At 47.7% G+C, this 27,972-nt stretch overlaps 7 protein-coding genes across 7 annotated transcripts; 4 read left to right on the forward strand and 3 right to left on the reverse strand.

Moving 5' to 3' along the window:
• Nucleotides 1-1,541: 1,541 nt before the first annotated feature.
• EDB91DRAFT_1249210 (uncharacterized protein) lies at nt 1,542-3,352 on the reverse strand (the record flags this gene model as incomplete). Its single annotated transcript, XM_041323041.1, has 8 exons — nt 1,542-1,670; nt 1,735-1,848; nt 1,915-2,250; nt 2,310-2,507; nt 2,565-2,744; nt 2,788-2,884; nt 2,942-3,102; nt 3,152-3,352. The coding sequence occupies 8 exons, from the start codon at nt 3,350-3,352 to the stop codon at nt 1,542-1,544; spliced, it is 1,416 nt and encodes a 471-aa protein (XP_041176507.1).
• Nucleotides 3,353-11,157: 7,805 nt separating this feature from the next.
• On the reverse strand, nt 11,158-11,340 carry EDB91DRAFT_1054485 (uncharacterized protein; the record flags this gene model as incomplete). Its single annotated transcript, XM_041313833.1, has 1 exon — nt 11,158-11,340. A coding segment is annotated over one exon (183 nt), but the record flags the coding sequence as incomplete, so codon positions are not given.
• Nucleotides 11,341-11,531: 191 nt separating this feature from the next.
• On the forward strand, nt 11,532-14,205 carry EDB91DRAFT_1082698 (WD40-repeat-containing domain protein; the record flags this gene model as incomplete). Its single annotated transcript, XM_041315525.1, has 9 exons — nt 11,532-11,868; nt 11,927-12,008; nt 12,198-12,219; nt 12,270-12,286; nt 12,322-12,333; nt 12,408-13,359; nt 13,431-13,567; nt 13,591-13,771; nt 13,810-14,205. 9 exons carry the CDS (start codon nt 11,532-11,534, stop codon nt 14,203-14,205), a joined length of 2,136 nt encoding a protein of 711 aa, XP_041176509.1.
• Nucleotides 14,206-17,008: 2,803 nt separating this feature from the next.
• On the reverse strand, nt 17,009-17,526 carry EDB91DRAFT_449323 (uncharacterized protein). Its single transcript, XM_041327306.1, has 2 exons — nt 17,293-17,526; nt 17,009-17,236 (listed from the first exon to the last, which is right to left on the reverse strand). The coding sequence occupies exons 1-2, from the start codon at nt 17,352-17,354 to the stop codon at nt 17,050-17,052; spliced, it is 249 nt and encodes an 82-aa protein (XP_041176510.1). The 5' UTR covers nt 17,355-17,526; the 3' UTR covers nt 17,009-17,049.
• A 343-nt stretch (nt 17,527-17,869) lies between these two features.
• On the forward strand, nt 17,870-19,618 carry EDB91DRAFT_1054435 (CDF manganese transporter; the record flags this gene model as incomplete). Its single annotated transcript, XM_041313829.1, has 13 exons — nt 17,870-18,037; nt 18,096-18,173; nt 18,228-18,285; nt 18,339-18,515; nt 18,566-18,572; nt 18,620-18,732; nt 18,784-18,891; nt 18,946-18,984; nt 19,034-19,059; nt 19,115-19,276; nt 19,333-19,341; nt 19,395-19,547; nt 19,598-19,618. Coding segments are annotated over 13 exons (1,119 nt in total), but the record flags the coding sequence as incomplete, so codon positions are not given.
• A 3,154-nt stretch (nt 19,619-22,772) lies between these two features.
• EDB91DRAFT_1138144 (uncharacterized protein) lies at nt 22,773-23,226 on the forward strand (the record flags this gene model as incomplete). Its single annotated transcript, XM_041318879.1, has 2 exons — nt 22,773-22,938; nt 22,987-23,226. Coding segments are annotated over 2 exons (309 nt in total), but the record flags the coding sequence as incomplete, so codon positions are not given.
• Nucleotides 23,227-25,301: 2,075 nt separating this feature from the next.
• Nucleotides 25,302-27,834, forward strand: EDB91DRAFT_449432 (kinase-like domain-containing protein). The gene is made up of 12 exons (XM_041327307.1): nt 25,302-25,440; nt 25,492-25,543; nt 25,595-25,625; nt 25,678-25,806; nt 25,881-25,928; nt 25,977-26,007; nt 26,060-26,168; nt 26,222-26,463; nt 26,522-26,626; nt 26,692-26,843; nt 26,892-27,390; nt 27,441-27,834. The coding sequence occupies exons 1-12, from the start codon at nt 25,435-25,437 to the stop codon at nt 27,588-27,590; spliced, it is 1,554 nt and encodes a 517-aa protein (XP_041176513.1). The 5' UTR covers nt 25,302-25,434; the 3' UTR covers nt 27,591-27,834.
• Nucleotides 27,835-27,972: the final 138 nt, after the last annotated feature.

The raw sequence follows: 27,972 nt of genomic DNA on the forward strand, positions 1-27,972 counted from the left end.
GAATGCGTGAGCGACTCAGAGGCTGAACGGACTCACCCCCAGCAAACAAATTAATCCTGATGTTACGGGAAAGCCCGGCTTTCCAACAGTGCACTTGATGTGGTCAATCCCATGTCCGCTTCATGGAGCACCGAGATGATGGAAGACTGAATGGAGGCTGTCCATCCAGAATGACTGACTAAAGGTTCAAAGAAGAAGCTAGAGTTGTATATCACAAGTGAAGATCAAGTTAGAGAAATACATGGTCTAACTACTGGGGTATATATAGGTATTGTCCTATGAGTTCAGGGTAGCCTTGGGTAGCCAGAAAGCGTCCCAACTAGGTAAGTGTCTATGTGAGTCATAAGGACTCAGAGATAAGAGTACCGGTTCAACGGTAAGGGTCCAGGGCATGGTACCGGCACAGCGGTAGGTGTCCAAGTCAGATAACGCTATCTGTCATAATAAGCGATAGGATAAACAATAGTCAGTACCAGTGTATCGGTAGGGGGCGATAAGGGAGAAGCACATGGCTTCTATTGATCCTGGTCTAGGTCGGTTCCAGAGCTGTCCTGCTCCAACAGCTGTCATGCTGTGCTTTGCAGTTTAGTCATGTGCCGGTGATGTCATCTGTCACGTGTTGTGATGTGGTTGTGACGGTGGCATTTGGTAGAGACGATAGGGGTCTGAGGGTCCCTGTAACACCTGAGGTCTTTATATTGCTGGCAACCCTGAGCAGTTAAGAATCTATCTGCAGTATTACTAGTGAGTGAGATAATAACAGATGCGAGTTGATTCAATAATTACACAGTATGATTTGACTCGATCACTTTGGCACACATGTTGCTATTAGTGAGATGGATCATGGAGGTGGTGACCTTGAGAAGAAATGCTGGATGAAAGATGCACATTACAACACGAGGCGACACTGTGTTATGACACACTTGTGTCAATAATGTCAATGATGCAGCTTGAGGACCTACAACGCATGTTATCTTCGGACATCATTGAGTAAGTGTTCCGCCTGCAGCGCTTGGTCCGGGTAGACCATGATCGGTCTGATTGATTCAGTTTCAGATGACCTGATGAAAGTCCCTGAAAAAGTATGTGCAAGCAATCAGCTGACGATTCAGACATAATGAAAGTACTTACAGAGGGGCATTACTAGTAATTAAATGATGCTACATTGACGGGATATAGGTAAATAAGTATGACCAGTGGTCCAGGTTACCAAATGGAGGGCGTCCATGATGAAATACAGGAGCTTGAGTGGGATGTGAAAGGGTGGGAAATACTCAGGGCCTTGAAGTGGGGTAATGAACCAGGTGCACATGCATGAAGCCAGCTCATGGCATAGAAAGGGTCTGAGTCAATTGGGGTCTGAGTGGTGCCTGCATATATTATGGAAAGGTAGAGCCCACCAAAGAGTCAAGCCAGTTGAGCTTGCAGAGACTTAACTCAAAGAAACATATCTGCGTCGACCGTGTCGATGACAAAGTAATCATCTGGTCTCCCAGGATCGCTGGCAAGTGCAGCCCCTCGGATAATTGACCTTACAGAGATTAATTCGGGAGACGACCGAGGTTTAGCTCATACACGCCATAGCCCCAGATCAGTGTCATGTTTGCTATGAACACCAATTCCAACATCGTATGGATAGACAAGTGCCAGTGAAAGATTAGTTCCACCAACTGAGCAACAAAACATGAAGATAAGGTGAGCAAAAAATGGCTGATTGTTAGTTTGAATCATGACATAATCATATTGTGGTGATCCGAAGAACTCAGGGTTGCATCGAAGGAGGTCTTTGTGCTGGCGCCAGTCAACCATAGACTCGTAGTTGACTTGCAGATATCGGTATCCAGTAATCTGAATATTATGTTATGCAGCATGATTTTAGCATTGAGTAGGTGGTAGGATAAGTGGTTGGCATACCTTGTTGTCAGCCTGCAGATGAATGCGCTTCCCATCCGGTAAAGGAATGCCATTACTAGGGAAGAATGTGTTCAGGAAGGCGTTGAGTTTGATTCGAAAACCAATGAAGGCCCTGTTGTCTGCATGCAACTGCTCAAGACTTGCAAATGAGATGTCACCTTGCACCGAGCCTAACTTTATATGGGTGCAGGGAGCTGGAGCCACAGAGATTGAGGTATTTTCTGCATTTGCATCTTCTGTTGTTAGGAGGTTGGTTTTCGGGTTATACTCGTCCAACTCATCAAGTTCAGAACGCATTGATGTTAACGTTAGCAGCCAATGATCATAGCGAAGAATCTGAACTCATTAAGGCTAGTCCTTAGTTCATGATAGTCCTGTCCTGTCGACACACAAACCTGTGTAGCAATGTCCTTGAAATTTGTTTGATTGCAGTAGATGTCCCTCACTGGGCCATGCATCTTCTCGTTCGGTTTTGTGTTATAGTTTCGTGTGGCGCCTTTTGCCAAGATGTCGTCAAATAGATGCAAACTTGCATGTTTCTTGGGGAAATTCCAGTCCTTGCCCGTTACAGGCTGTGATTTGGAAATATACTCCTAATCACAGATCATAGGTGACTGGTGATTCAGAAAGTATTGCCAAGCGTAACTTACCTCCATCAGCGCTGAAAATTCCTGCAGAGCTTGTCTTCCCGCAGAAATTGTATCTTCAGTGTGAACCTCAAATCCGGCATAAATGTCGAGATTGATGTAGTGGCGTATGCATCGCAGAAGCAGATAGCCGAGCTTACTCTGTGAACAACGGAGGATCCTCTGCGCCGCAAAGATAGCCATCTGAGGCTCGTTAGCACAGAAGTCAGCTTCAGTTGCGGCTTACCTTTGATATATCTTCGTGATGTGAGCTATCGTTGAAATCAACTCCAACTACCTTTGAGAAGTGCGTCAGATTAAGCCACCGTGGAAAAGCATCATAGCTGAGGTAGTACTATTAAGTTTGTAGTAGCTCATGTTAGATAACAATATGTACATACTTCACATCCATCTGCTCAGCAGCTTGTTGCCCACATTCAGATATCCAGAACTGAAGCTCCCTCCACAAATGGTGCCTCCAGAGCCCTCCATGATATGCATGCATGCAATCAAAGGAGAGCGCTCGGTGAATGTCGGCGAGCAGAATTTTCCAGAAGACATTCTAAAAATCATGTCTGTCAAATCAGCATGAAAGACTTTGCAAACCATACCTCAACATCACACAGTGAGCAACTTTTGAGTACTTTCTCCCTCTCCTTCTTGGATTTCTTCGTGCGGGCCAACTGAAGGGTCTCCTCAGACTGAGCACTTGTCCGCAATCGAAGTTCATGAGACAAGATTGATTGCTCATCTTGAGGGACCAAACAAATCGGACATGGGAATTTACCTTTCAGTCCGCAGATCAATGCCATAACACATCTATCACACGTCAGCAATATAACAGTGAACTTGAGTGTTGTAAGACTCACTGTTCTTCCTAGTCTGCTCTCAGGATCAAAATCAAGGGCCAAAGCAGGTGCCGGACGGCATCACCGCACTCAAACCAATATCCCGTTCTCGAGATCTGTATGATGGACTCTAGAAGTTTTAAAAAGGATGCATGCCAAACAGCATTCTTGAAGTTCACAAAGCTGCTTTTTCCTGCATGCTTTGAATCCTAACAATCAGCAGCCAACCAATGATTCGGCCACCCCCGAGACCAGTACCATTGCAGATTTTGGCAGGCAGGTTTGCAATCTGACAAATAATCGGATAGGCTTTCTGGTTACTGAAAGATGATAATTTTGCCTCGTCTGCATACAAAATAAATGCTAGTGGCTTTGCCTCAGGTGGAAGTTGTGACTACACAATGTGCAGTTGCATATCATTTTACATATAAATTGATCAAGAAGACTTACTTGCACGTCCCAAAATGCATTGGCAGTCCAAGGTTCATCAATAAAGCGCACAAAACATGTGCCATCGAATTTGTACAGGCGTTGTGCATCAAACGTAAAGTGCGGTGCAAGACGACAATCTCGCAACATATCAAGAGCCCATTCCCAAAGAGGACAGTAGTGCATATCCAACTCGTGCGTCTCCTTTTGATATGGAACCAAAATTACATCAACTTGAAACTTCATAGATTAGTTAGGTTTCACTTGTGTGTCCAATTGAACTTATTTGCCTACCGGTGTGAAGCGTTGCAAAGTGGTTGACCACAGCTCCCGGACTTCATCGTGGTTTCATAGTGTAAAGGTTTCCTCCCCACATGCAGAGCAATGAATGAGACCAAGCAGACGATTAGTTTGCTCTTCAGTAAGTGCAGCTTCAAGGGCAATTTCTGCGACTTCAAAATCGAGTTGTGTTCGGAATGGTTCCCATGGTGTGTGACTGCAAGGTACTGAATCTTCTGTGGGGCGTGTGCAAGAAAAATCAGTGAAATGATGGATGGTGGACGGAATCTGGCTGTGAGGATGATGATCAACCTTAATATCATCCAGCTGCGGTTCCTGATCTGCAGGATTCACATCACTGTAGTGGCTCTGAAGACCTGGTGATGCCATGTTGAAATCTATCAATGATTGGCAACTTCAAGGTGTTGATCCATGCATATCTGACTCAGAAGATGATTGAGCAGTTTTTGGGAATCTACTAGACTGCGCAAACATACCAATATTATCTTCTGCAGCTTTGTCTTCGGAGTTGTAACGTCACATTGACCAAATTTTGATTGGATCAACTAATAATATAGGTTTATTCAAGTGATCAATGTGAAAGTAGATTGGTTGAGTGCTGACTTACCTTTGGATGACGCTGCATGTCATTTGGAATAATTGTGAGCCTTTTGCTCTGTGCAGTTGTGAAGTCAGATATGGGGTGGAACAAAGTGTGCATACATACGTTTCTTCGCCGCTTCTTCAATAATTGATTTGACCTCATCATCTTCTTGTTTCTCCCGTTCTAGCTTCCTACATTTCTTCTTGTGTGGCACCAGTCCATGAGCTCGTACTAACATTCCACATATGTTACACTTTACCTCGTCTGATGTCCGTTGAGGAGGCATTGAAACGGAGATCAATGGCATGTTGTTATTAAAAAGGCGAGATGAAGACTCACGGGGAATTTGTGAGCAGTGAAAAGAAAGATTGATAACAAAGTTTGTATTCTATGTAAAGTACGAGGCACGAGCACATGCGTAGAATGAGGTCTATGCAAGAGCCAAGTAAGGTTAAACATCTTCATTCTTTTCACTACCACCAACTTGGCGCAAGCGCTCGTAGGCCAACAACTGTTCAAGTGATCCCTACTTGAGCAATACATTCTACAAAATCAAATAGATCCTTTTCTGCTATCTACGCTATGAATAGACTTCATGCTGACCCACACTTTGACCAGTGTCCTGACTTTGCTTCTGTGGAATTTCTCGCAGTACGCACCCCTCTCCTGAGCCCTGCTATCGACGACACACAAGCTGCAGCTCTCCTATGAACATTCTGGGTAGCAACCAATACTGCCCTTAGACTTCAGTGGCAACAGCAGCTTGCTGCAGACGAACTCATTGCAGCAGAGCATAGGCACTTACTCACCAAAGAAGATACCCAACGTCTACTGGCACAGCAAATCGAAGACTGCTGCCATAGCTGCCGAAGAGAAGAAAAAGAATTGCATCCATCACATCCCTATTCCGGACCGACCTCGCCCGCAACACAATGCCTGCCAAATCTGTTCGTTTTCTCCTCCTTGCGTTCTGCATCTCGCGTCCTGCAGTCTTGCATCTTGCAGTTATGTGTCCTGCGTCTTGCCTCATGCCTATCGGCACCTGTCCTCGGTACCTGCGTCACGCATGCTTTTAGCATGTACCTCGCTCCCACAATCGCAGCCCGTTTGACGACACCTCCCTGAGCCGCTCCAAGCACAATGGTCGTCCCTCCCTCCCAGCTCCTTCTGACAGGAAGCACTCTGGCTCCTCTAGATGACAGTTCTGCCTCCCCAGCAACACATGGCAAGGGTTCTGCCCCAAATGCCAAACCCTCCCCACCTATGTCGGGTTTTTCCAACAGCGCACACAGTCAACGCTCCTCCGCTGTGTGCGCCATTTGTCTTGGGTGTCACAGTCACCCCTTCATTCAAGTGTTCAGCAGAACACATCTGGGACCACTCCCACACAATGGTTGCAAAATGCATCAATCGCCAGCTCCTTGTGCACAGCAATGACAAGCCCTTTTGTCTCAATTGGCAAAGGGGTCGAGGATGTTCTACACGGTCCCACTGACAAGCATCACCTGTGCACTGGGTGTCTCTCCACCTCTCATGGCACTCAGTACTGCCCTCACACACAGGCAGTTGCACCCAGTTTGCCTGTATAATGCAGATGTTTGGGAGGTCCAACTTTGCCAACATGACCTGCTCATCTAATACTCCAATATTCCTGCTGGCTTTCAGGTTTGGATTCCATCTGCATCTTCCACCACTATTCACCTCTCAGTCCCCTCCAAATCATCCATCTCTTCATCTATACCAGCACACCTTCGACAACATTCTCCAGCACGAACTCAATTTGGGTCACTACATTGGACCATTCAATCAGCCTGACTTACTGTCTCTCCTCGGCCCCTTCCAATCATCTCCACTATCCATCATTCCAAAATCAGGGCAGCCCAGGGAAATTTCGCATCATCCAAAACTTCTCCTTCCCCCACTCACCTTCACCTCATCACCCCCAACCTTCCATCAACTCGTTGGTGGATTCCGATGATTTCCCCTGTACCTGGGGTACCTTCAACACTGTCTGTTCCATCCTTCGACATCTACTGCCTGGCTTCGCAAGCCGCCACACTGTGACGTGGCTGAGGCCTATCGCACCATTCCCCTCCACCCTTCACAGTGGCCCGCCACCGTCATTCGATTGGACAATGACTTTCTCTATGCAGACACCTGTACCTTGTTTGGCATGGGCCCATCTGCAGGAGCATATGGCCATGTCATGGATGCAGGTGCTGACCTCCTCCACGCTGCTGGACTGGGCCCCATCCTCAAGTGGGTGGACAATCATCTCTTCTTCCGCATTGAGTGGAAATACCTCTGCGAGTACAACGAGTACCGTCTCTCCCTCTCCAAACAGCTATCCACCCGCGGTAAGCGCCAAACCGGCGGCCTGTCTCTGGTTTGAAGGTGACACCTTCCCAGATGGTTCCTGCGAAGTCTTTGCAGAAGACTGTTGGTTTCCCCTGCGAGATTTTCATGCCGCGTCTCCATGATCAGGTGAGGACTCCCTTTTCACCTCGGATTTTTGAGACATCGACGGCGCATCCACAGTCCTGCAAATTCCCTGGGAGCTATCAAAGGACTCCATGTTCGCCTTCATTGTGCTCTTCATCGGCCTCCTTTGGAACCTTCCCAATCTCACCATTGAGTTGGGTGAGGGAAAACGAGAGAAATACCTGGCCGCCCTTCATGCGTGGTCCTTGACGGAAACTCATGTCCTGGCAGAGGTCCAGAAGCTCTATGGTAAGTTACTCCACACTTGCCTCATCCTTCCGGTGGGGAGAGCTTACCTCACCTCACTGGAAGCCATGCTTGGCATCTGCAGTAGTCACCCTTCCGTGCCATACCACTCCATCCGACATCTTCACAGCGACTTGGCTGTCATGAATGTTACCAACTGCATCTAAATTTCGATTATCAAAACCTAAGTCACCTATCCGATAAGATTAGATTAGATAAGATCCCTGATAAGATAAGATGGATAACCGATTAACGATCACTATCTTCACATCACATCTATACTACATCGACGTCATCCATCTATATCTGTAACCCTAGACATCCGAAGTCATCACATCCTTAGAAGTCCTACGATTAGGCAACGGGTTACATCATAAGCATCTACATGCCTCTATGATCGAACCATAACCGAGAGTCCTTTACGAGCCATCTCTCGAAGAGTCATCATCCCTTCACATCGCAGACCTTCACTTCCCACACATGACATGTTAAGAGTTACCTCTGTCATTCACCAAACCCCTTACATAAGAACCTGTTGCACAGTCACAGCTGAACCCTGAACCCCTATCACAGAAGCACCACTCATAGAGAAGCATGCTCATTACCGAAGACCCTGGAGAAACCCTTAGATCCGATCGTACCCAATATATCTCCAGATCCTATCTCTTATTGAGATCCTTAATCACCGCTCAAGACTTCTTGTCACAGAACTCTCTCACCCTTCTTAATCTCCGTCCACCCTGAATAGAAGCAGTACCCTGAGAACCCTGCTTAATCACCGATACCCCTATGAACCCTTTACCCTTTCTTGTAGTTGATTGGTTGATAAGACGCCCTATACCCTAGGCGCAATGTTATGATCTTATATAGATATATCACTACCTTTCATACTCAGATATCTCCGCCTAGAGAGTAGTATATAGTTTAGGTCGTAGTCAGTAGTACTCCTTAGACTTAACCTCTTTGTTCCTACCTTGTGTAGACAGAGACGTTCAATCTCAATCTCATCCTTTGCTCTTATCTTGACGAGTCCTAGTGGTTGTGTGAAACCTTTACCAATCGGTGAACGTTGATCATACCACTTGGCTTGGTGGTCTGTGCGACTCTCCAAACCCATGCTTTGTCCCGTCCCACAATGGTTCTCCATCATCAACGCCCGTGCCTACTCCGACGCAAGTTCCGGTGTCAGGCATCGCAGTTATCATTGATGGGTTTTGGCGAGCTTGGTCCTTGTTGCCCGGATGGCAAACTCTCGACGGTGCCAAAGACATTGGCTGGGCTGAAGCCATTGGTTTCGAATTCCTGGTACTATATGTCCTTCGCCTTAAGCAAGGCTCACCCCACTCGCACTTTTGAGTCCACTGCAACAATCTCGGCGTCATCGACGGCTGGAAGAATGGGCGGAGCCGCAATTGGGCAACCAACTCAGTCTTTCACCGTATCCACGCCTTACTCGACGCTCAACCTCTTTCAACCTCCTTCCACATCTCCTACATGCCAAGCCACGAGAATCCCGCCAATGGCCCATCTCGTGGTGTCTTCCCTCCCCAACATCTCCTCCTTCCTCCCATCCCATTACCCGGTGATCTCTCCCGCTTTCTCATTGATGGCATCATCCACGACAGCAACGATAGACCTCGCAACCCTGTCACCAGAGACAATGGGACTGGGTGTCCCAGCCCAATGGATGACAGGCCAGAGGACTGGCACTTTGAGGATCAGCTCCTCGAGTTCCGTGACAACTGGTGCGACTAGCTTGTCCAAACTCTCGTCGCCTCAACCCATCTTACCTCGAAACCACTCTTCCGCCCACCCTCGACCTTATCGCATCAGTCTTGTCCCCTTACCTTCCACCTCTCGTCCTCACTGTCTCGCACAGGATCGTCTGCACCTTTGGACACCCAGCACGCGTCATTTGCATATCGATGACAATGGCTTCGAAGTCGCCATCTCCGACACAGATTTGGATCAGATTCTGGTTGTCATTGCGCATGCTCACGCACCCTGCAACCCAAGAATCATATGGTTCAGGGTTGCTGGTGTTCCATGTATTCTGTGACAATCGCAAGATCACAGATGCTCAACGTGCTCCCACGTCCTTGGTACTCTTGCTGGCGTTCATTGCGACGTGTGCAGGCTTGTACTCGGGAAAAACTCCAGAGAACTACATGTATGGGGTGCAGTGCTTGGCATCTCCTCCATGGTATGCCATGGGTTATTGACCAAGCCCAGATCTCCTCCAGCACTAGAAGGTGCCATACGCCTCGCACCTCCAGCATCCAAGCGGGCAAAATGTTATCCCTTTACCATCGACATTCTGTCTCGTATCCACGCTGCCCTCGAACTTGTCTTTACCGCTCGATGCTGCCTTTTTCGCTTGCCTGACCACCTCATTCTTCACCCTCGCACGCTTGGGGGAATTCACGGTCAAATCACTGAAAACCTTTGATCCCTCAATTCACGTCAAAGTCGATGACATCAAATTCAATCAGGATCGCAACGGATTCCGAGTCACCGTGTTTTGCCTGCCGTGGACAAAGACGTCCACGACAGGCGAAGATCTTTACTGCTGCTGGACAGTCTGGAGTAGTAGACCCACTAGAGGCCTTCCTGACTCACCTCAGAGTAAACACCCCTCCTCCATCTTCCGCCCTCTTCAGTTGGCGTCACTCGTCAGGTCTCCGACCTCTCACGCGCTCGGTATTCCTTCATCGATTGGAGTCAGTAACCACAGGTATGGAAAACAGGTCCACTAAAAGGACATGGGATTCACATTGGCGGAACGACAGAGTACTTACTGCATGGAGTACCATTCGACACCGTGAAAGCGATTGGGCGCTGGAGTAGTGATGCTTTCATGCTCTACCTCAGGAAGCATGCCGTCATCATGGCCCCTTATCTTCAAGATTCACCAGTGCTCAAGCCATTCATGCGCTATGCGATTCCGCAGACCTAACGTGTGAGTTTCGGATCTTCTCCTTAAATTTGGGGGCAAGCACGCGCTAGCTGCGTCGTTTAGCTCCTAACTCTAGGGAATCACTGCTCATACTTGCCCTTAGGTTCGAAGGCCTGTTTCAGTCGATAAAACCTCACTAGGTTTTCTGCCCAATCATGTAACACTACTAGTATTTGCGTTAGCGGATTGAGATGTTTGAAGCGGACAATAATAAAATATTTATCTTGCACCGCCTCGTCTGAATAAGCCTCGAAGATCAAATGCATAGACGAGCAATAAAGTACAATTGAAACTCAGCCGAGGCTGTCTTGATGCAATCTCGACGACGTCGTAATCTAATTGTAATCGAATCGTAATGCTGATCAAAATGACATTACGATACGGGAGCATTATAATGCCTCCTGGAAATTTCCGACACTTGAAGTTGCGGCATTGTTCGCAGAAGCTGTAGGCTTCTTCCTCGGCGCCATGAATGATAATTAATTGGAGATCAGAGCCGACGCAGATGTCACACAGACTGTCACTGGTTGTCACACAGACCGTCACTTGTTGCCACGCCACATACAGAAACTAACTGCAAAACAAACTGGGAAATAAACGCTGCTGTCCAGGCTCTAATGCGAATCTGTCAAGCACCTGCTTGCCGTAATCGTTCACAGCGAACGTTTGCCCTGACGATATGCAATGCCTTTCACTCGTGCAGAATATACGGATATTTCGAACCTGAACGCCCAATGCCCATTTCCGTGATACATTTATCACTTCCTCGTTGTCTCATTTCTGCCACCTTGGGAATGCTCGTCGCTGACCAAATCTACTGGTTCCACAAAATCTCACTCTCAGGGCCAGCCATTGCATAGATTTGACGTTGGCAACGAATTCTTCGACATTTTCCTGTGCGCCTTCTGTATAAATGATGCCTGGGTAGCCAACTTTGGCGAAACCAGAAATCGAAAGCTCAGACAACCGCCGCTGTAATTACCGCCGCTTTGTTGGAGATATAAGATGATGAGATGATAGGAACGCGTGGTAGTGTGCTGTCTCTGGGGGACGCTTGGTGTTCTGCTGTTCTAGGAAGTCCGTACTCCCTAACAGTCCTGTAACAATATCATGTCCGTCTTCGTGTAGTTTCGGCAGCAAGTGCATACATGACAACTGGTAGACCGGATAACTCGAAACAATTTAGCACTCCTCACACCATAGTCAGGAAGATGCGGCGGAAGTGCTCACTCATCTCCGTGCACTCCGTTAATTTCTCCTCGATCCAAGGAGCTTGTGCGCTGTCAATATCCGAATTCTCTGGGTATCATTCCAGGAACTGTACCTCGAAGAAGATCCGCGCGTCTGTAGCCCTTACTTGGAATCTGGCTTGCGGAACTGGGCTGGGCAGGGGGAGAACTGTGTTAGCAGTGTTGAAGGCGTGGAGTAGCGCGGTCCATATTCTAGAATTGTCTAGAGGGAGCACGAAACAGAATGATTCGCCGGGTAGGAGGGAGTGTTGGATCAGTTGGAGTTCTTGGAGCTGACTTTGTAGCATGGCCAGGAAGTCAATGGAACGGTTGGAGTGATTACACTGTCATCCACTCCAGCGCTGTCCTACTACTTAATTATGTGGTATTTGCCAGGTGCGCCCATTTCGTGGGAGTGCCAAACAAATTGGCATAACTGAGACCAAGGTATTCTTCAAGATTTTTTCGGTCAGATCGGCCATCGTGGCCCAACAACGGGTCCAACGTTAACCGGTGGACACGTAGCATATAACACCTGCCTGTGCATGTCTGGAAGTATATAAACTATGTTCAACCATTAAAAAGCCTCCCCCAGAGCTTCACCCAAGTAAGTTAGCAATACCACGTGGCCAATCCCTCATGTTGACAAACATACAGTTGACGTACAGAACAACGTGCGTACATCATAACCCCGATCAATAATTCATAGAGCCAACGCCTGGTAGGTGTGTTTGTACTGCACATTTTTTAATTTTTTATTATACTTATCAAATTTATTCATCGTCACCATTCAAGCTTGGGGTTTTATCAGTCCCGCCGAATGAGCTCTGTCAACACTTTGACATGTCTGGCATTTTCACCCGATGGCCAGAAAATTGCCAGCGGCACTGCTCGTTCGGGGGTGACCGTTACCGACATCTCGTCGGAGAGCAGGCACCAACTAGAAATGCTTGCAGACACCTACACACACGCCATTGCTGTAGCATGGTCTCCGGACGGAAAAAAAATCATGAGCGCGTCACTAGACCGCACGATGCGTTGTTGGAATGCTACTTCATCGCACGCTCTCGGACCACCCTTTGAAGGACACAAAGACGTGATCGTCGCTGCGGGATTTCTCCCTCACTCGCCTCACGCAATAAGCTTGTCAAAGGATGGAGAGCTACTCATATGGAACACAGGGAGCGGGGTGATAGCTCGGCAAGCAACAGTGTCAGACGATGATCAAACCTTGTTTGCGGTGGCTCTGTCCGTGGATGGCACTCTTCTTGTCACTAGCAATACAAAGGAGGGTATTGCTTGGGAGATACCCACGTGTGTGCGAATGGCAGATATTGCACTTCCAGATGTGCCATTACTTCAAGCCGCCATTATTCCGGATAGTCATCGCCGAGTAGTGCTCGTATTTGGCGACAAGTCTTTCTGGATATGGGACACAAACACTGGGACGTATGACGATGCACGTTTTGAGGGCCTCGATGAAGATGCAATCCCCTCTGCCGTGGCCGTTTCTCCTGATGGCAGATTTCTGGCACTGGGAATCGACGGCGATAACGATCACCCCACTCATTTCTATGATATGAAGGGTCACGAAATTGGCAACTTAAACGTCAGATGTACCGATCCTTTTGCATTTTCACCGGATGGCAAGTATTTTGCGGCCTCGAGTGTGCCCTCAGATTCTAAGGATGACTCCTACAAGCTAGTTATCCGTCCAGTGAAAGAGGCAAGGAAACTTCGACCACACGTTCAATCCTGGCTACTGACGAAGCGAACCAGATTCTTGATTTTAGTGCCGTTGCTCATGATATACAACAGGTTCCTGCAACGACTACCCCGAGAGACAAAGGAAAACAACGTTCACCAGGACTCAGCCCAGGCTTTTTCGATACATTGCCACATAGCTCTGTCGGTGCAAAGGGCAGCGCTGTGAGATGTCCTAAACTCGAACTCAAGTACACGCTAATGGATTCCTTAGACGCAAAATAGACCTGGACCCTCCTCAAAGCTCTGCTCACCAGCAGGCCCCCCCAAGGTCTGACAGTCAGACACGGCGTATTCTACCTCTTAGCAACATTTGGAAGCGCATTCGTCACCCTCGATCTCACAAGGCAAGGTCCACCCAACAAGCCGAGGTACCAACTGCACAAGCTCTAAGGGTACGTGCAATGTCTCCATGCTCAACGATGCATCTCAGGAATTTTTCCAGAGGACTGTAGTTTCACCTCCACGCCAGAAACCGTCCGCTCAGAAGAACTCGGGCCGGTCTTCTGGTGATTCCAGAGCAAAGTCCCATTTGCATTCAGCGTCGACAGGGGAAACCTCAACTCAGCCTTCTAGTGAGACCGGGCAGAGATCCGCGGCTTTACCATTGCGCCAGATAATATCAGTTCAGGAAGACCCGGCGGAGTCTTCTAGTCAGGCCAGACAACGAGGGCACGACCAAGGCCCTAACGATAGAGAGGACTTGGAGAGCGATGATGGTATTGTTTATAGGACCCGGGATACCGAGAGCGTCGAAACGCATGGATGCTGGAATACCTTCTGGAAGTGGTTTTGCTACAAGGGCGAGTTTCTTAATATCTCTAGTTGACACATTCAATTGACACATCGCATCAGCTTTCTGACATTGATCATCTCCTAAAACTATGTTCTATATGGAAAGTATGGGATACTCTATGTTAACATGTTCTCCGACTCTATTCTTATTGCGCAGGTCGCGTCAATGCCACATGTTTTATATGATTTGCCTAGGCTCTGACGACGTTTGTCATCGGGTCGAGTAACGAACGCTATGGTTGCTGCTGTGAGGTTAGCAGACCTTGGGTAAGTTGAGTTCAAGGCTAACATACTTATGTTGGTATCTACTGCTTCTCGTGTCTTTACTTAGCCCATTCTCTCGAACCCTGCCCATGAGGCGTCATCTCCGAGGCTGGCGTCACTGTGTCCCCCTTCAATTCCCTCGGGGAGGTCTCCAGCGACGACGGGGAGGTCTCCAGCGACGACGGGCACCACTCGGGCTGCTCGTTCAAGTACTTTGACTGCGGTAGTCACAACTTCACCTCCAGCTTCGCTACCATCGTTAATATTCAAAAGGTAGTGTATAGAGGAATGTGGGTCAATGATTTTTCAGAAGTCATCGACACGTAGTGGAAAACGAGGAAAACGATAACCCGAATGTCCAAGAAATCGTGCGATCAAATGTTATTGGCTTGCACAAAAAATAGCTCTGATACCCTTATCCTGTCGCGGAAAACGCGCAAACCGAGGCCTAGGGTACAGTGATACAGCAGCGTTTGCGTTTGCAAATTTCCTGCAACACAACAACGCAACATTTCGAAAATCGCCTTGGGCGATGAACTTAATTATACATAAACTTCGTAGTCTCAAATTTTGAAGCACATCAGATAAGTCGTTGTTGCACGATGAATGTTCACTATAGAATTCGAGCCCTTATCACCTGCTCACCGTCATTTGCATCGACTCGAAAATGGTAAATGAACTTCTGCGATCAGTTCTCATTACCAAATTACTAATCGATGACAGATAGGCTCAATGCCTAACAGTGGTCCTCGCCTGCATGGCACGAGCAATGGCTCGTTCTTGCTCCTCACGTGCGAGCTTTTCCCCCCCTGGAGATGGACTGTGCATGCTTGGCCATGGTGAGATGTAACTGAAGTTGATTGAAAGGCATTCTCATTCATTGTGCCAGTTAACAGACTTGCGAATTTGAGTCGCACGCAGTGTACCATTACATAATGAAGCACGACCGTGACAGTACTGATCGTCGATCGCGAAATCTATCACACCCGCTTATTAGTTGATTAGACTCTCGACACATCCTCGACCGGCATTGCTCTGGCAATGCACTCGCTCATTTGATCACCTGCGGAATACAATGGTATTGTGTATAGAGATTATATACATCAGTTTCAAACAAAACATCCTACTTTCGTACCTATCAATGCTGCTAATAGCGTGTTTTTGCTAAGAATTTCATCAAACAGGAAAGGAAATTTTGCCTACGTGTGCGCAAACTGGGCCTTCATATTATATATATACTTAGCAAAAACACTCTAATACATCATAGTCCTGTATGAAACCTAATATATCATCCACTAAAAAGTTTGATGAAAAAGTGGAGTGTCGTGCGACACAAACGCAAACCTGCCGAACAGGACGGGGTCTCAGATCTCAGTCATCCCTTTCCGTCAGCTGCGATGAGTGATCGATTGATCAGCGCTCACCAATCCGCCGGATCAGAACTCATAATGAGGACAAAGGTTCAACGCCAACAGATCGATCGGAAGAATCCTGAAGGCATTGTGATATAGTGCGCAGTTTAAGTTTTAGAAATCAATTCAGTTCACCTGAGACTATATACCAAACAGGGAATCATTGTCAAGGGCAGCTCAATTCTAAAAGTTCGAGTTCACTTGGATTCAAGCACCGCTAAGCGTCACCAAACCTTGTCCTAAACGGGACTTGTACCTAAACCTTACGGCGCGCAGCGCCAACACTTGGTGTATACAAGCAGTCTTACAGCACATCCCAAACCTCACTAAACCTTGTCATTTACATTTCTAACCCTCGTCAGGCCTAACCCTGACATTCCTAAACCTTTTTCTAACTCTTTTCATAGAGTACATCATATGTAGTATGTTCGTGAATATAATATAATCATTTCTCACTCAAAAATGGGCACTTGATTGTACATTGCTACTTAACAAGGCTGAGATAAGGGTCAGGTCTGCTGAGGGTTAGGAATGACGACGTTTAGGAGTCTTGCTGAGGTTTAGGACGTACTTTCAGACTGCTTGCAGATAATTTACTACACCAAGTGTTAGCGCTACGCACCGTAAGGTTTAGGTACAAGTCCTGTTTAGGACAAGGTTTGGCGACGGTTAGTGGTGCTCGGATCCCAACTGAACGCGAACTTTTAGAATTGAGCAGCCCTTCAGGGATCGTAAAACGATAGTTTTTCGACGGGTCCAAACATTGATGCTGGTAGCAGCTGAATTAATTGACAAGAAGTAAATTACCTCGAAGAATAAGATCCGCACCACCCCGAAGACCAGGTTACAAGTATTACCGAGATCTTTTCTCACCGAATGACGCTACCACGGCATAGATATCTACCCGCTACGCTTGGCGAGTTGTCAGCATGTATAGCCAGACAAAAACCTGTGGTTCATTCGCAGGGCGTCCGCCGGCGACGCCGTGAATATAAAATTATAAATGCAGCACAACTAACGCGCAGTATTGACGTCACAGGCGCAAATGAATGACCTGTGTATGATGCTGCTGCGTTGACGTCACCGTCGTAGAGAGGCGCAAACGGGTAAAAATGAATGACCTGTGTGTGAGATCACTATGCAATTCCGTCCAAGACAAGTCCAAGATGTATTTTCCATGCGGTAAATCTGGAGGAAGTTTTTCACGGTCCTCTCCTGTAGTCCGTCATCTCCCACATATTATCTTCCCCAAGTGCTCTCCTTCTTCTTGAGCTGGCAGTATCAGTCGTTGAACCAGATAGAACCATGAGGTTCCATAGGTCAGATAATGAACGAAGCAGGGGTGTTCCCATGCATGATGACAGGAAACACCATCCTAGACCTGCGAAGCTGTTTGAACGAGAACTTGAGTGGGTATAGGACACACAGAATCTGAAAAAACACACATAAGGATGGCAAGAATCAGGAGCAAGGACATCAATGACGAGTCGTAGTCTGTGTCCACCATGGGCTGGCGGTTAACCAGTCCAGTGTTGTCGACGACTACGGAAAAAACGGCGTTACGTAAGCGAACCAAGAGTTTGCGGCCGCCTTATAAAGCTTGTGTTGTCTGATAATAGGATGTGCTTACTTGCAAGGATTCATCTCCACAGCATTTTCTCACCAGACGGCCGATCGAAGCACCGCAGACTGCCGCATATATATGTATCCACTGACTCTGAGGAGCTTTCAGACGCCTACACATCTTGACCATATACCTGCTAGCTAGAGGTTCGTACAACACTCGTTGTATAGTGTTGGTCGAACACTTACTTTGGTTTCTTAATTGGCTATCTAATAGGACGGCCACATCATCGGATATCACCTACGCAAATTTTGCAAGAGCATCGAGCGTTGAATCTTTGAAGATGTCTCATCCAAATTCAACGTCAGTGAGCCTGAGGCAAGTACAAGAGGTGAACTTTTCATCCGCATGTGCCTCTCAACAGCCTACTCAGTGTCATATTATAGACCTCCATTACACCAGTACCAAGGCGGGGCGAAGATATCGAGGTCGCGCCAAGACTGCAAGATCTTCCCGACCCATACATGATTCGGGCCGGTCTCAAGACAGACGACGAGCTTTCTCAACTTCGTAGTCGTCGTAGGACTGGTAAACGACTCGAAAGGTTTCACAGAAAGCAGAATGATGTGGGTCTATCTCTTATATCATATTATTTCCATCTCGTGCTGAGGGGTAAATGATCAGCTCATCCACTCATTGCTGAAGCCCATGGAAGAGCATACAGAGGAGGCAAGAAAAGATGAAGAAGACAATCGTTTACCTGTAAGGGAGTTCTATGTACCACCCATTACTACTAAAACAAAACAACACATTCAGGTCAGGATTGCGGTGTGGGCAAGTCTTGTTGCCAACTTCATTCTCTGTGTACTTCAGCGTACGTCTTGGAGGCTTTTCTATATTGCTTTCGCAACTTATTCCACCCATTAGTATATGCTGCTGTGTCCTCAGTCTCTCTGTCCCTCATCGCTACAGGGATTGACGCCACTTTCGATTTTGGAAGTAACATCTTCCTATACTGGACTCACAAGAAAGCACTGTCAATGGACATTAACAAATGGCCTGTTGGTGGTTCTCGACTTGAAACGATCGGAAATGTTGTCTACGGTAATTATCTCATTCACCCACTGCGGGGCAATAATCTCATCTTCTTTTAGGTTCCATGTTTGTCCAGTTCTCAGTTCTTTGGTGCCTGATTGACATTCTCGCAGCATGGCGTCGGTCAACTTGGTTGTTATCGTTGAATCCATCCGTGCACTCATGTCTCAAGAAAAGGACAACGGCTTCCACCTCCAGGCCATCATAGCAGTTGCAGCTGCGCTGGGTACGCAGTCTGCATTAAGACCCTTCGTAATTATCTAATAAATTCAAATAGCCGTCAAGTTTGCCCTTTTCTTGTATTGTTTGGCCCTACGATCAAAGTCTAGCCAGGTGCATGTCTTGTGGGAGGATCATCGAAACGATCTTTTCATCAATGGATTCGGTAGGCCAACTCTCTGTTTCAAGCAGTTTGGCACCCTGAAGTAATACTCGCAAGGTATTCTGATGTCTGCTGGAGGAAGTAAATTGCAATGGTGTTCGTGACCTCAGCTTTTGCATTCTTTGTAATTTTACATGTCATACAGGGTTGGACCCTGCTGGTGCTATCCTCGTGCGTTTCATTCACGTATCGCACGGCTTTTCTGTTCATACGATTGCTCGGACAGATTGGTGCTGGGGTTATATTTGCTTGGAGTCACACGATCTATGAGCAATTTGGCTTCCTTGCCGGGAAGTCTGCACCACACGACTTCCTGCAACTCATCATCTACAAAGCCATGACCTTCAGCGACGAAATCGAGAAAATCGATACTGTACGGGCTTACCACGTGAGTGTTCAATTCCATCGCTTATGATTGCATATTGATTTAATTCGATGACGCAGAGCGGACCCGTTCGTGCCATTCTTATCGTTAGATGTGCTTCATCGATGACAGTGTTTACTAGGATTATGTCGTCGAGGTGGACATCGTCATGGACGCTACTACCCCGTTGTGGAAAGCACATGATATTAGCCAGCAGCTGCAGGATAAGATCGAGGTGCTTCCGAATGTCGAGCGTGCCTTTGTGCACGTCGATCACGAGACGACCCATGCCCCTGTAAGTAACGTTCAAGCCACCATCCTTCACTTTACTCACGCCATGGACAGGAACACCGAAAGATGATATAGGCAGAAGGCAACTCAATGGAATGAGCCATCTCGAATCATTCTTCGTGGGATTAGCTATTAGTATATCTATGAGAAGGCGATGTCTCGTTTACCGGATACCCTTGCCTATTTACAAGGCGACAAGATTATGGACTGCTTGCTGTCGCTGTACTCGTGTAATCGCACTGCTCTAGGCCTCCTCCCCACTGCCGTCTCCTTATATAGCGGCCTGGGTAACTGCTAATCGAACTTCATAATTGGAAGACGAACTGAGTGCTCATCACCGGCATTGCACATTCCCTGGCATCTTGCGCGTATAGCTTGTCCGCATCACGCGGACAGGTAGATAGGCACGTCAACGCAGCGAGCAGGTGAATTTCAACAGTTGCGCATCATATTTTACGTGCTAGCTTACAAGTAGGTTATTCTCAGACATATGGTGCCTCCTGCTTAATACGAGGGAAATCGACTGTTTTCTTGAGGACATCATTGTAGTATATCCTATATTCATCTTCCACAAAAAGGGTGTAGAACTGAACGATACCCCAACCAGGCCCCAAAAAGTTGGGATTGCTGCGGCAGAGCTCCGGGACATGAAGGAGTTTAAGCTGTAGAATATCCTTGACACGAGCACCGTCTGAGTTGATAAACTCCAAGAAGTAAAAATCGTCATCAGGCATTACCATGACACGACCGGTAATCCCCTCGGTGACTGATAACCATACTCTGTCAACGAGTCAGCAATTACCACATCTCGTCCATTGAAGATTACCTGCATCCATATCAATGACAGTCGAGTCATCGTTTTGTTGTGTTGATAGATCTATCCCTGAATAATGCAGAAGGAGTTTGGGAGATTGCAACAACGTCATTTGCCTGTGCTGTGTTGTTCTGTATCCGCGAGAAACGGTCGGTGTACATGAGGCAAGCTATGATGATGCTGACGACGATGCGAGGATTGGAGAACTGCCATCCTCGGAGCGGCGACATGGTAAGGAGTGAGCTGGTTTGAAGCCCCTTTCACAAAGTGAGGTTTAATGGCTGAGCCGACCTAAGGAGGTTTTCTGCGCCATAGCCAAGCAGGTCGTACCGCACATTATGGCCAAGTATTTTCATTGAAACTGGCTTACCATACCAACCAAAATGCTCGTCTGTGTGTAACCTTGTGTAACATAAGTACTAACTTTATACGGAGGGTAATGCTCTCGCAATCAGATTAATCAAGGCTGCCTACCGAGTTTGCCGAGAAGCACAGCTTTTTGCTGGGTCCACACTTGTGACTTGATTTAAGCGTTTTACCTAGAGAGTCTGGATTTAGCATCGACTCTCTACCCATGCTCACCTCGCGAAACCCGCACCTTCTCGACGAGGTAGGTCGCGGCTACTTTACGCAGGCTGCAGCAACAGCGGGAGTGTTTCCCTCACCCGTACACACGTGCGTCTCGCAGGACAATACCGTACAACCTGTTCCAAGCCCATTTCACCTCTTCATCTGTCGAATCCAATAGTGTTTAAGAACGTGGATGGGCTCCTCGGGGTCTTGCATACGATAGATAACAGATTGTCTCATTAATGATGATAGGCTCGGACCTCAAAGTTAATGATGTCTAGGAACCGAGAACGTTCAGAAGAGCTGAGCTGCTGCCACTTCCTCGTGGGCACGTAAGTACTTCGGCTGCGTTCATAAGTGATCGATAGATGTTATTGCCGAAGACGGCATATTGGGACGGCGTATGTAGTTCTAACTAGTACTGGTCATGCGCCATAGAGTTTTGACAATTCCCGTCCAACGAAGCTATTCTATCTCGGATCTTCACCATGAAGTTCCTGACCATCTTGGAACTTGTTTACAGCACCCTTGTCGCATTTCATGGTACCGAATTCTAGAGAAACGTTGTGAGTGTTCCGGTCTAGATGTTCCTTGCGTTGTGCAGTTACTTACAGAATGACGTAGTCCTTATTTTTTCCAACATAATATATGAGGTGATTCTCGGTCTGCCCATACAAGACGAGTCATATTCGACACATTCAATCTTCAATACCACTTGCTCTTACCATAGATCGAGGGAGACATGCTAAACTACTGGGGTCGAAACATCGCTGAAGATTATCACGGTGTTCTCCTCAAAATGCTTTCCTATCACCTCACACTCCCGCAGCTACCTGCGCTCCCAGGGGATGGTCACGGCGAGACGGGTACAGTAGGAATTTTTGGCGCAGGAATTGATGGTCTATATACCGCCCTCATGCTAGACGCGCTGGGCATCCAGTACGAGATCTTGGAGGCGTCGAACCGCACCGGCGGCCGCCTCTTCACCCTACCGTTTCACGGATATTAAAGAATACGATTACTACGTATGTCACTCATTCGATGCTGCTGCGCCGAAGATGCTCTCCTTGTAACCTCTTGGCTTTTCCGCCAATTAGGATTTTGGTGTCATGAGGTACCCCCTGCCGAAGGACGATCAAGGCAATTACAAGACCGGCGTTATGAAGCACTTGGGCCAGGTAATCGACTACTCGAAGCTCAACGTTCGACGGCAATCATTTCAGTGAACTTCTAAAAAAAAATCCAAATTTGTCAATTACTACTACGCGGCAAAGGCAGGAGTACTTTCATGTATTTTCAACAATCAATGTTACCGAATCACTGGTACATTGCACCCTCCTGACTTTCACGCCCGGGAAATGAGAATGGAGTCTGAGTGCCCCAACGTGGGGGTTGACAAGATTATCGCCGACGTCGTTATGCCATTCACCCGCCTGCTCATGAAGGACTTAGAGCAGCATACCGAAAGGGACTGGGAAGTCATGAGAAAGAAATCTCGCTCCGCGCATAAGCACATGTTATTCAAGTATGTCCCCAGTGTTAGCCTCGACCTTGCGCCCATGCATCTTACCACTAACTTATCAACTGGTGTGTGACTGCGGTTTAACTGAAACAATTCTCAAGGCGCTGGCATCCGCCAAGGTCGGGTCGCAGACCTCTTGAGGCGTAGATTGGACGTGTCTTAGGTAAGTCTATGTGCTATCTCTGAGCTCGTTCCCATTCTTCCCGTGGCCAGGGGCGGTTCTCAAGTGCCTACCAACTGCATGACGTAATGCTCAAGGCACCAATCCTCTAATCCAGTTCAACAAGAGCGTTGCGAGGATCTCTCAAGTCGGTACTAGCGGCATGACGGTTTCTGTACGGGGCGAATCTAGCCCGCGCACATATTCAGACGTTATATCGACTATCCCTCTGCCGGGCCTGCAGACGATTGATCTTTCCGGTGCTGGTTTCGACTTAATGCAGAGAAATGCGTTGCATAAGCTGCAGTACGGTCCTTCGACCAAGGTTGGTATCCGCTTCGAAATGGCGTGATGGACGGACCGTTTCGGTATTTTAGGAGGTCAGTCATTCACTGAACTTCCCATTCGAATTATTGTTTACCCCCTTACGGAGTTGATTCTAATTTACCGTCCACGGTGCTTATCGCGAGCTACTGTTGGACAAATGACGCAGAACGCTTGGGATTACTCATCAACACCGGTAAAACAGAGTCCAACGAGCAACTGAAGGAACTCGTGCTGCCCAATCTCGCAGAACTGCACAACCTCACAATTTCTTGTCGGGTCAGCATGTGGACATATTTGCATAGGACTGGAACCACGACCCGCTCACCATAGGTGAGTCTGAATATTGATGTAAGCCAATCGCTGCTCCCTCTCTCTACTACAGGTGCCTTTGCGTTCTTCGGGCCTGGAGGGTTCATACACCTCTCACTGTACCAAATGCCAACAAGAGGTTGCATATCGCTGGAGAGGCCGTCAGCACCCGTCATTCGTGAGTGAAATGCAGTTTGGTCTTTTCGATGATTACAATTCAATGGCGATGTAACCTGCAGGTGGGTCGTCGGTGCGATGGATAGCGCATGGCATGCGGTGTACCAATTCCTCGCTTCCGAATTGGCTTACTAGTCCACTATTGACAAGTTCTTCGAGCTGCGGGGCTCGAAAATTGAGTGGGCAACCTCATCATCTAACTCTGCCAATAATGAGATATTGGTGAAGGGCTTGGGGACCATCTCCAGTGTCGACGGGGTCCACCGGAGAAAAGCCGCCGTAAGAGAGTTTAAGCTGCGGGGCATCTACGACGCGAGGGAAAGTACCGTTTGACTTGAAAAACTCCAAGACGTAGAACTCGCTGGAATCCTGAGGTCTTACACGACCAGTGATCCCCTCGATGACTGAGAATTCCACGTCACTATCTAAAGTCTGTCAACGAGTCAGCAATATTGTCACATGGCAATCATTGAACATCTACAAATATTTGATGAATAACGCAGAAAGAATTTGGCAGATTACGACGAAGTCATTTGCCTGAGCTGTGTTATATCGTGTGTACGAGGGACAGCATATGGGCACGAGGTCAAGTTGCGAATATGCCGATGATGCGAGGATTGGAGAACTATCATCCTGGCGTTGCACGCGACCCTATCACGCTGCGCTAGAGCCAGTTAGCGGATCTCTTCTAACACAGGGAGTTCGTGTTGACAGTAAAATGTATATAATTTAGTAATCAAAAGGAGGATGATTGGCATGTTCAATAGAATACTAACCTATGAGCGTTGAGATAGCCGGCTTCTGTGGACGAGAAGGCAATGGTATTTTGTAAGAATCATAGAGACACCTGCACGACCGTATCATTTGTGGAATCCTCATGAACAGCGCTCATATGGTCAACATTCAGATACTTTATCAGGCGGTGCTACATCCGACACCAGCTTCAGATGGCGTCACATGCATTCCAGATTCGATTCATGAAACCTCTTTATCATCTAGTCCCTCTGATATCGTGTTCTTCTCGGGAGGATCGGTAAGAAGCTGAATGCGAATTACCCGTGTTGTAATTGTTCGGTCATCGTGAAGGTCCTGGGATCACAGCTGCGTCATCCAGGTGTCTTTTCGATCGAATACATGTCCAGTCCAATCTGGCGCTGCAGCGGGTGCTTCTTGAAGCCAACCAAACCGTCTGACCCGAGTGCAATTTTTACATATGCTACAATACCATCAAGTGCGGTTTTTTGTTCGAAGTGCAATCTGCTGAATTTATCGAGCGGGGTGGGCAGTTCTGGCGAGGGAGCTAGTGTGCGGCATCAGGTTCTTCAGCTTGTGTGAGCCTAGATAAGACAACAAAGCCGTGTCGCAAGGTTCCTTGGAGCCTCATTCAATTAGGCTGTATGCAAGCACTGGCAACGACTCGGAAAAAGGAAATGAAGTAACAGGTCGAGGCCACGGCTTACTATAGTATGGAAAGCGTACGTCGTAACAGGTCCACACAGGTGGCGAAGGACAGCGGGAGAGGTCTCCATTTGAGGAATACGTCGGTACTCCCGCAGTACTAAACTGGGAGACATCGAAGTCTCCTTGTGAGATTGGATTGACGCGTATGACCTATTAGAGAGGCACGGAGTCAAGAATTCAGGCCCAGGACCAATGAATGACTGTGAACAAAGACACGTAGTAACACCTGTAAAAATCACTGGAAAAGAGTCATTCAACGTACAGGAAAACAGTAGCGAGACCATACTTATGGGTAGCGTAGTAAAAGAAGCCTTTGTGGCTTTGTGCGGCTGCAGTCCTGGGCCTGCCACCACCGTCAAGATAAAATAAGGCACCTTCAACCAACCTCTCCGCAACTGACACTTGAGACTTTCCCTCCTGATACCCTCCCTTCAAAGCAACTTCGATACCAGATACCAGCTCCAACCGATCACTTGATATACCAGAGTCATCCCCGAAGATCCTTCAATTCCAAATATTCGAAACCAATTTACTCAGTGGGAGTGCGATAAATGATGGTGAGCATGAGGAAGATGTCGGCGAGAAGTTAATTCATGAGAGACTACCAGGATGCTTGCAATCAAGACCCGGAAGAGTTATATGTGAAACAAGACAAAATCGGTGCGCATCAGGTTCTGTTCCTCATCGCAGCGAACTGACCGTCTGCGCCAGGGAAGGGATCTTTTGGAGAAGTCTACAAAGGGTCTGCTATCACAATGCTAACCCGCCAGCGGTCCCCCTCATGCGTTATTTAGATATGACAAGCGAACAATGAAGACAGTCGCCATCAAGATCATAGACCTTGAAAGCGCAGAAGATGAGATAGAGGACATTCAACAAGAAATACAGATTTTATCACAGTTAGACTCACCACACGTCACCAAGTTCGTACCTTCCATTGCCGTCCTACTCTTGTCTGGATTCGATGAGATTAACATGCAGCACTTTTGTACGCAAGATACCATGGATCCTTCCTCAAGGGTTCTAACCTATGGATAGTCATGGAGTGCGTTCATTAATTCCGTTCCATTCTCATTCCCTGATGGATATATAGGTACTGCTCGGGTGGCTCATGCTCTGATTTGGTATGATCGCAACTAAGCCTAGTAACTTGGGGCTCATTTCACATTACACAAGATGAAACCCGGCGTATTTCGAGAAGAGTACATCGCAATCATCGTCCGAGAGCTTCTCCGCGGACTTGATTATCTGCACACAGAGGGAAAGCTGCATCGGGACATCAAAGGTCATTACACCCCGCTCCTGATTCATCTGTCGCTTATTTCATATCGTGCACAGCTGCCAACATACTGCTTTCCGCAACAGGCGATGTCAAGCTTGCCGACTTTGGTGTGTCTGGGCAGCTATCTGGAACTCTGTCCGCCAAGAAGAACACTTTTGTGGGCACGCCATACTGGATGTCGCCTGAGGTAATCAAGCAGAGTGGTTATGACCACAAAGCGGATATATGGAGCTTGGGTATAACTGCAATTGAGCTGGCCAAGGGCGAGCCACCGTACGCGGAGCTCCATCCGATGAAGGTAAGCGGGACCGGGCGGCTCCCAGATTCAGTGACGTCTCTGACACGTCACGACACAGGTACTATTCCTTATACCCAAGAACCCCCCGCCGCAGCTGGACGGTCACTTCTCCAAACCATTTCGGGACTTTGTTGCGTATTGTTTACAACGAGATCCCCGCGATGTTAGTCTCTCCATTCCTTGCGTTCATTTATATCACCGTGACTGAGATTGACAAATATAACACAGCGCCCGACGGCACGCGAGCTGTTGAAACACAAGTTTGTTCGCATGTCAAAGAAGGCTAGTTACCTCACAGAACTGATCGAGAGGCACGAGCGATGGAAGGCTGAGGGTGGAGATCGCGCGGAGGAAGAGGAACAAGTAGTTAATCAGGAATTGTAGGTCATTCCTATCTTTATTGACATCTTCTAATGTATCTTTTCTAGACCCGCAAACGCCGACCTAGAAGATCTCTGGGACTTTGGTACTGTCCGACACACAGGGCGGCCGGGGACGATCGGGCGTGCACAGAACTCGATCAAGGTCTCTGGTCCTCCCCTCACATGGGAAATGAACGGAACTTCTCGCGAGACATCAACATCGTCTTCCATCACAGCAAAGAGGGCGTCCGGATCATCAGTAAGGTCCAAGACGGAGCTGCCGCCGTTGCCTTCGTCCTCACCAACGCTGCCATCGTCACCACCATCCGTACAAGCACCAACCGTATATGAGCAGGCTACCGTAAGGCACATGCCGAGTGGGGGCCCCAGCAACGACAAACAAACGGGTCACGAGCGAGAGCCTTCGGATGAGGATTATGGTGATCAATATCTGGATACGTATCCCAGAGGTGCTACTCTTCACCAGAAACCGGATGAGCCGGAGGACGATGAGTTGCCTGATACCACTATGCTTGATTCTGTGATATTACCTGCAATAGCTTCGGTAAGGGTACCGTGTTCCTATCGAGAGACTGCACTAATCAGCGCGTTAAGTTGTTCCCTCGAGTATCGACACAGGAAGCGCGAGTCGCGCTAAGCGCCCTACAGCGGGCCTTTACAGAGGCTGAGCGCATCATTCCAGGCATGACTATGGAACTCGTGAATGAAATTGTGGACTCTGTGGAGCGAGTAGAAGATCACTAGCAGTAGGCTACTGTACCATCAATATCTTTGGTTTGCAGTCTTAATTTCTTCCTTGCTTTCATCGCTGTTTAGGACACTCTCGCTCCACGAACACGAACATTCATGCCTACCCCCACACACGCATTCACCCCCATCTTACCATACCATCTTGCCTGTATATCGTGTAGTTCTTATTAGTATGAATGAAGAGTGCGGAGTGTCAAGGAATATCAATGTATTGATTGATCGTTGTAAAGAAGTTCATTAACTGTGAGTTGGAGTCGGTGTGAGATAGATGCAATGTAGAGTGTCCAGTGTAGATACCGACGACGGGGACATGAAAGGCAACGCGGAACCGCCCAGAACGGCGGGAGAATAAATAGATGAGCAACAGAGAAACGAA

The sequence above is a fragment of the Suillus paluster genome, assembly GCF_016628075.1.
Source record: "Suillus paluster strain FC165 chromosome Unknown EDB91scaffold_31, whole genome shotgun sequence".
Lineage (NCBI taxonomy): Eukaryota > Fungi > Basidiomycota > Agaricomycetes > Boletales > Suillaceae > Suillus > Suillus paluster.

Coding starts and splice junctions, on each gene's coding strand:
- EDB91DRAFT_449432 (XM_041327307.1), top strand. Junction 25,929..25,976: donor AACCTATGGATAGTCATGGA/GTGCGTTCATTA, acceptor ATGGATATATAG/GTACTGCTCGGGTGGCTCAT. Junction 26,464..26,521: donor CGGAGCTCCATCCGATGAAG/GTAAGCGGGACC, acceptor GTCACGACACAG/GTACTATTCCTTATACCCAA.
- EDB91DRAFT_449323 (XM_041327306.1), bottom strand. CDS start 17,354: ATGGTGGACACAGACTACGACTCGTCATTGATGTCCTTGCTCCTGATT. Junction 17,237..17,292: donor CTGATTCTTGCCATCCTTAT/GTGTGTTTTTTC, acceptor TCGTTCAAACAG/CTTCGCAGGTCTAGGATGGT.